General features: G+C 35.1%; 1 protein-coding gene across 1 annotated transcript; it reads right to left on the reverse strand.

Moving 5' to 3' along the window:
• Positions 1–510: 510 nt before the first annotated feature.
• On the reverse strand, positions 511–3,073 carry LOC120349304 (ubiquinone biosynthesis monooxygenase COQ6, mitochondrial-like). Its single transcript, XM_039419268.1, has 2 exons — positions 2,703–3,073; positions 511–697 (listed from the first exon to the last, which is right to left on the reverse strand). Exons 1-2 carry the CDS (start codon positions 2,842–2,844, stop codon positions 597–599), a joined length of 243 nt encoding a protein of 80 aa, XP_039275202.1. The 5' UTR covers positions 2,845–3,073; the 3' UTR covers positions 511–596.
• Between the last annotated feature and the right edge of the window lie 5,251 nt (positions 3,074–8,324).

Below are 8,324 nucleotides of genomic sequence, written 5' to 3' on the forward strand. Positions count from 1 at the left end.
ACAAAATAATAATAATATTATCATTATGTGCCCTCCTTTGAGACTCGGACGACATTACACAAAGTCAGGATCATATACCATGGTTCTGAAAATTAACAAAAACGTCACATTTAGGCAAATCTAGTTTATAGCTATGAGGCAACGTTTCATCTAAACGGTAAAGTCAATCGACATAATGTTTGTAGAATAGGGGAAAGAATGCTCTCATCAAACAGAAGGTATGAACGAGATTCAGTAGGGTATCAACGAGATTCACCCTCCATTCGCATACATGATAGTTGCCTCATCGCTATCAATGAGATTAGCATAAAGTAACGATTTTTGAAAATTTCAAAAACAATGATGAACCCAATACTTTTTTGTATGTGTCGAAGCACAAAAGAAGGCAAACTTGATGTTTCTGTGAGTAGTTTGATGTAAAATGCTTTGTGTGCAGTTTTTTTTAAATACTACGAGTGTTTGAAATTGGGGACATTCATTTGATTTAGGCTTACTATAAATTATGTACTCACCTTCATGTTCCGGACACGTTTGATCTGATATCAGCATGTGATCCCAAATACCGAGAGATTCCAAGAACCTTTGTGATCCTGGACTCAAGGCAGAGACCGGTTACTAAATTTTTCGGATTGGTAAAACGGATTCGGAGCCTTTTCGATAAGTAACACTTTCAAATCTTGCAGTAAGGGAGATTTAGCTGGAAAAAATCAAGTTTCTATGGTAGATTCAGGTAAGTATTTCAATTCTAAAACCCTCATAAAGGCATAAGCCCTGAGGAGAGCCACCAAGCTTAACAGCTGTGAAAGTTATAAATGAGAGATATATTACTTCAAATCATGACTATTGGAGAAAATAATTGAGTAATAATTGTAGAAAATAATTAATTGCTTGATTGACATCCAACAGCAAACTCAGTGAAGGCAGAGTTTAAGGTAAACATTCACATTCTCATTAGACAACTAATCTACTAAATCAGAAGCGTTCTTAAAATCTGGAAGACAAGAATCACTATTCTACTCCAGATTTAGAACAAAATTGCAACCATAAATTTGATCTTGAAGGTTAAACTAAAATTGCCAACTCTATCAATTCAATCTAACGTGAGCATGTTGTTGGCTTATTAAATCTAGATTTGAATTATTTTCAGTGCAAATGAATGATTCAAAAATTAACATTGATTGTTGCTTACATGCAAGTCACAACATTTTTCATTGGCACATTCCAGATTTTGTTTTTGGCTCATGCATGTTTTGACGTAAATTATTTGTGCCCATACATGCGCAATTATTGTGTTAGGCTGTAGGCCTATAAGCTTACCATTTCTGGTGAAATAAATCCAATGCATTCAATTTTGAAAATAACAATGTATAGCATCTCTTTCCTTAAATGAATGTAATAGCATGAAATAATTGAAGTTTTGGCAAAAGTCTAGCCAATGAGCGACCGCTGTTATCTCAGTTATTATTGAAGATATCGACTCTTTTATTTATGAAAGAGGGGGAAAAATAAAGCGCTCTACTTAGTCTATTTCGATACAGTTTGAGGTGTAATTTGTATTCTCCATTCCGTAGAATTTTCCCCTTCATTTATGAAGAAATTTAACAATGAAAATCAAATAGTATTTGAAATTACTACTTAAACTTTCTAAGTTATATACCTAAAAAAACATGAGTAATCAAAAATCATTATTGAAGCTGATAGCTTCTATTTGCCAAATTTTAGTTGATAATGCTGTCGTCAAAACATATGAAATGACTTTTTTTCGAAATATTAGGTACTGTTGCTACATGTTCAGTTGTCGGACTTCCAAAAAATAATATGCTTTTCTGCTATGGCACGTTAAACTGTCAGTCCCGACTGAAGTCTATGACAGTCGTAAGGCCTACCAACCAAAAATTTGATGACAGGTATTTTGGCACTGGGCGTAGTACACTTTAGCCCAGTTGGGTGTTTGATTCAATGTTAATATTAAAAATAGCTGTTTGAAAACTAACCTTATGTAATAGCGATTTTCATTAATTCCAATTAAAATTTTGAGCTTATCACTTGAAAAACATTTGAATGCTATTTTTTCAATAAAAGGTGTAAGTGCACGTCCAGTGCCAACATACCTATTATCAAATTTTTGGTTGGGATCGATTTAGTATGTTATTTTGAGCCCAAAATCACAAAAATTAAACGGCGCTCACTATTGTTTTTTTAATAAACTAAGTTCAAAGTAGCACAATTTTACATGCATTTACCTATGAGTAGCAGCCATTTGATTATTGAAATCATCAATTATGATATTCCTAATCTGAGTTTTCCTAACCCAATTTTTTCCTAACCTAAGCTTTCCTAACATAAAGCTTTTCCTAACCTACAGCTTTTCCTAAACTTAGCTACTTATGGTTGCTACTTATAGGTTAAGTTCTGCTACTTTGAACTTAGTTTATTTTAAAAACAATAGTGAGCGCCGTTTAATTATTGTGCTCAAAATAACATACTAAATCGATCCCAACCAAAAATTTGATGACAGGTATGTTGGCACTGGACGTGCACTTTAGCCCTTAAAAATAACTGAGATAACAGCGGATGCTCACCGGCTTGACTTTAGCCGAAATGTGTTTCAATTTTTCAATAGCACAACGTGCTATGAAATGTTTTAAGTTTAAATGTTTAACAATGCTATGAAGTAATGGATTCAAATTAGAATTTCTCACCTAGTGCACAGGCAGTAGATGAACCAATCATTCCACCTCCAGATATTATAACGTCAAAATCATCACTTTTAAAATTCTTATTTGGTTTACATAGCAAAGCTGATGTTCCAAATCGTCTAATTGCAAAAGTTGACATTGCCATGTTGTTGATATCTCGACAAATTTGTTAAACTGGAAGATCACAATTGGAATTGCTTTATCACTATTGTTAACAATTCATATTGTAATATAAGTGTAACAGTATCTAATTGTGAGCTGTGTCTGATATTGAAATAAAAATATAACTAGCAAGAAAAGAGAAACAGAAAGTAAACACGTGAGATACCAGTAACAGACAAGATGTGAAGATGATTGAAGCAGACTGCTTCAAGCAGTGTACCAGTCCCAGTGTAGCCAATAAACAAAATGTGTAATTCTGTGACTGGATCAGCTGACAGTCAATTTTTATAATAATTATCATGAGTTCTATTAAATTTAATACCAAAGCCACTTAATGATATGATGCAAACATTTTCTTAGAAATAGATATTCATTTTATACTGATATATGCTCATTCTACATTGATATGAAAATTCATTCAAGAGGAATTTTTGAGCGCTCTGCCAGCACACCTTAATTTTTTAGAAATTGAAATTCCTCGTAAAGAGAGTAGACGATTATCAGTTATTTTGAAAAGGGTACTCTATAGTGAGGTCCACGTTATAATGGCATGGAAAAAGATAGGAGAACAGCGATGCTGATTCTCTGCCAGATTATATTTCTAAATTGTTGAATAATGATCTGATAGCGTTGCGGAGCTAGAAATGGTTAACGCTATCTGCTATGTATAATGATAGACACGGATAGCAACACCAATGTTAATCAAATACTGACATTATAACGTGGACCTTACTATAGTATTGGTATTCTATACTATTCTCAATAGTATTCTATATTCACCTTGGAGTTGACTATATTATCTGGCATTTCCTTTATAAAGACGTAGTATTATGTCCAGTGATGGCTCCACGTTGTTGTGTGGGGGGGGGGGGGTTCATGGCTCCCCGGAGAGCTTGAGAAATCTCATATTTCATACATGATTCTATTAAATAGATCATAGCTTGAATTTCATTTTTTGCTAAAATAATAATAAAATTCAATATTCATTGATAATATATTTGTAGCCTGTTTTATACAAGAGATTTCTGAGATTTCAATCAATTCTGTGAATTCATGTATGCGATAGGGAAAATGATTCCTACCATTTCTAAGTAGGATTCAGGTGAGTCTTGAACTTAATACCAAAAAAGTCCATCCAGGACTGTAGATCCTGATAAAGTAGAGTAAAGTTGTTCACCAGAACCTTGAACTTATATCATTATTCAGATACCGGTACTCCCGTCGTAGAGAAGGGCCTCGTATATTGCATAAGACAATCTCAGCCACAAAGCTTTGAGATCGGCGAAACAAAAGCAAATATCCATGTTTCTCTACATGGAAAAATAATACTAATATAAAAAGCAATAACCATTCTGATCTTGATAGATGCGATGAAGCATGAAGCACATGATTTGCCCCGCTCTGCTATAGCGTTTTACTAATAGCGCAGAATTTGATGCGTTCTCCTTTGGGAATACGATATTGGATCACGGCGGTTTTGTGAAAAACATATTGTGTGCCAGTCACGGCGAAATCGCAGTATATGCTCCTTGTGATAGCTTGCTTTGCTAGGATGAGGGGTGGGGAGCCATCTGTCAAAGTCTGAGGATTTTTTCGACTGACAATATCTCAGGACAATCTAATGTATTCGTCGATTCCAGACACTGAAATATTGCCGCAAAAGCTATGACTGATTGAGAGCAATCACTCTGAAGTGTAGGGATGAGGCTCACGTGATACCGCCGGTTGCCCGAAGAATTGGGATTGTATATTGCATTGAAGGTCCAGATTTGTGTGAGTTTTGGTGATAAAAATGAAAGGTACTGTACGGTACATTATTGGGAATTCAATTGGTGATTTCCACATTTTCCTCTGCAAAACTTATGGTGGAGACTCATTTATTTCCAATAATATATCTCTAAAGCTCGCACAATATTTTCTCTAAACCTTTCTGTTTTTTGTTATATACTTGGAATTCGGAAATATATGCACAAGGAACAATAGAATCATGCTTGAAAAAAAGATCATTATTAGTTTATTAGGTCTAATAGCATTATCATCAATTTATTTGATGATATTATATATTTAAATAATTCAAGACGGCTGGAAGATGATAGTCCCATCAAAACGGATGGTGATTTATAGTTGTCCTATCGTAAGAAAAATTCAGTAACGTTGCTTCTGATTTGGCCAGCAGTCCAGTGAAAATCGATAAAAATATAGACTTTTCGATTTTAGTAGATAACTTACGTTTTCCTCTTTGTAACGATGTATAACAATATGTATTTATCATCGTTTGTTGATGAGAAAAAGCAACATATGTGTCAAATTTTTCAGCACCGGCATTGAATGTAAGTTTTTAGTAAAAGAAATTTTCGCAAGCGATTATCTCAAAAACCTTTTTTTTTAACTTTATGTAACTTTTCCTCAAAAACCCTCCATGTCACAGTAATGACATTTTACAGAGCCATCAATATGATTTAGATGAGCATTTTAACTAGAGATTATTGAAATATACTAATTGATTCACATTTTATGGTCAATTTTGGGTAAAATTATTAACTTTTTATAAGGATTTTCATAAAAAAATCATAACTTTTCTATAAGGTGATATAAACTGGTTAAAATCTCCATAATATAACTAAGAAACAGTGAGTCAAAATTCGTGTATGTAGCTAGAATGGTTTCTGAGAAAAAGGTTCATAAGCAAACATTGCAGAAAATGGGGAAGACTGCTGGCCTTGATGACAGTTTTACGAGAACTCCACTACATAATATTCTATCATCTGTCGGTCCAAGTTCTCATCAAAAATATACGCTCTACACATTAAACCAAAGTCTCGGATTCAAGCTGCAGAAATAGGTTCCGTTTCTAAGGAGTGTGGCTGCACTATAATTGATAAAATCAGGAATACTGATATAAGACAGGTTCTATCGGTTGCTCCTCTGCATGAAAGAATTATACAAAATAGCCGTAACTGGTGCAGTCATTTGAATAGAATGCCATCTGGAATAATGCCCCTTGAAGTCCAAAACTATAGACCTATTGGAAGAGATGTTGTAAGGCCAAGAAAGAGTTGGTTACCGGAACAGGCATGGTTTACTATCTATAGTAGGCTATGGAACAGGCTAATTAATAAACCTAATCCCTGAAGTGAAGATGGTGATGATGAGATTGAACCTAGGAAATCCAAAAAATACTGATAGAAATAAGGGACATTTTTATTCTGAAGATTTCTTCTCTGACAGAGTTTGAAACCTCAATAAGATTCCTACTGGATCAGTCATCTTATTTCTCTACGAGATGTGATCAAATCTCAAATGTCAACTCGTATTAGGTGAGTGGTTTGATGACCTTCGGTGCAAAACATGTCATGTTTGCAGCTTCCTGTGTGCGCCCCATATCCTAAATTGATTTCACCCTTTTGCCACCACAAATCAGGTTCCGCTGAATACTCGGCTCGATAAACTCATCTTTCGAATGTGATTGAGTTGAACTTGATTGAGTCGCTCAACTATTCCAATCTTACTCCAAATAGGGAAGTTTGGCGTAAGGGTTAACCCTTGCATGTGCATGTACAAGCCACCAGCAATGCTATTCGAGTGTGATGCTCGTGTGTGCTTGGCGTAACCGTAAGTGAATGTTCCCTGTTACTTTGGACTATTTCATTTGACATTTAAAAGATCTTCCTCACACATCATTGTAGAACCGAATCGGCTGTTATGGTTGCTATGGTAACCGCAACGCAGGCGCTCACTTGCCGGTCACTAAAAACAGCACAGATCCGAGAAAGTAGCACCAGGCTATCTTATCTGTGATGAGAGGCGCTGTCCTCTAGGATTATCCTTTATTGAAAAAGGTGTTTGCTCTCACAATATTGTGGGATGAAACATTCATGATGGAGAACAGAGTTCAATGATACGAAGCTCTCCATCAAATCTTCTTCCAACTTTCCTGGAAAAGGTTAAGGAGGCTCGCCTTGTACTTTTTTCCAACCTTGTTATCAGCTCCTACTAATTTCTTCACTATAAATACTTTCTTGATGTAGGCCAATTCTGCAAAATCCTATTTTTGAATCTCTTTATATTCATTTTTCTCTCATCATCGTAACACCCAAGCAAAAGTCTATTTGGGTATGATTTGTACAATAAAAAATCTTTCGTTTTGGAAATTAAAAAGTTCACAAATTCTACTGACGTTGTCCCCATCGCACAATTAATGTGCACAAGCAAAGACCTCAAAGAGATAAGGTCTTTGTGCACAAGGCTCTATGTTTGAAGCGAACTATATTATCTTAAGTATATAATATAATTCTTCATGCTTGATCTACGATTTAGTTTTTCAATGATTTATATATTTATTTCATTGACAATCACAAATCATAATTATAATAGACTAGTAGTTCTGTGAACAGTAGACCTCACGCAGTATTCTCTTCCACAAGTACCTGCTTGAATCTATAGACCTTATGGAAATACAGCAATAGACTGGCTTCTCCACACATCTGTGTAATCACTTGTCAGCTGATTTATGATGAATAATTCTATAGTCTGATTTTCACTCTTATAGCCTATTGGCGTATGAAGGAGGCCCCTTTTCCTTTTATATTATCGTTGAAATGCAAAATTTCCGAAAACCTTGTACATACGTCGACGCGCAATTAAAAAAGGAACACACCTACTTGTCAAATTCATTAAAATACATTATCGCGTTTAGCCATAAATGCGCTACATATAAACATTCAAACATTTAACATAAAGAGAAATGCCAAACCGTTGACTTGATCTTAGACCTCACTTCGCTCGGTCAATAATATGATTGGGAGAAGACACAGGCATAGCCCAAAACTGTCTTCTCCCAATCTTTACAAATGAAAGTTGATAATCAATACTAAATTTCTCTCACAAACATACTAAACAGTTATATTTGTTACTTGAGTTCTTCATGTGTAGCCTTTTTTGTCTTAATTTGCCACATTCTTTTTGAAATTGATTCGGCCTAGACAGACATAGTCACGAATATACATAGATCAAACATACATTCATATAGACAAATAGGCGTGTTTTGGACACATGAACAATAATAAAATACGGACTTATATACATATACACCTACATCACACATAACACATAAGACACACAGGCTGCGTAGCATTGCTTGACACTTAAAAAGAAAATTTTGACTTTGGCTTGGACATGACCAGTAAGAGTAGAAATCATTACGCCTCGTGAACGACTCGCTCGATTGTTAATTTGAACTGTTCAAGTCGATGCTGGAGGTCGGGGTATGTAGGTCGGGGTATGGTCGAGCTGGAGCATGGAGAACAGGAGCTGGAACAGACGGCTGCTATTTCAGAACACCACCGCTCAAAATCGATATCCACAAAACTACCATCATCGCTATCATTATTGGAATCTACATAGGAGATAGGACCATCAACTGCATGCAGTTGATTACTATTTCTAAATAACAAGATGAAATCC

The sequence above is a fragment of the Nilaparvata lugens genome, unplaced genomic scaffold (genome assembly GCF_014356525.2).
Source record: "Nilaparvata lugens isolate BPH unplaced genomic scaffold, ASM1435652v1 scaffold9253, whole genome shotgun sequence".
NCBI classification, from domain to species: Eukaryota; Metazoa; Arthropoda; class Insecta; order Hemiptera; family Delphacidae; genus Nilaparvata; species Nilaparvata lugens.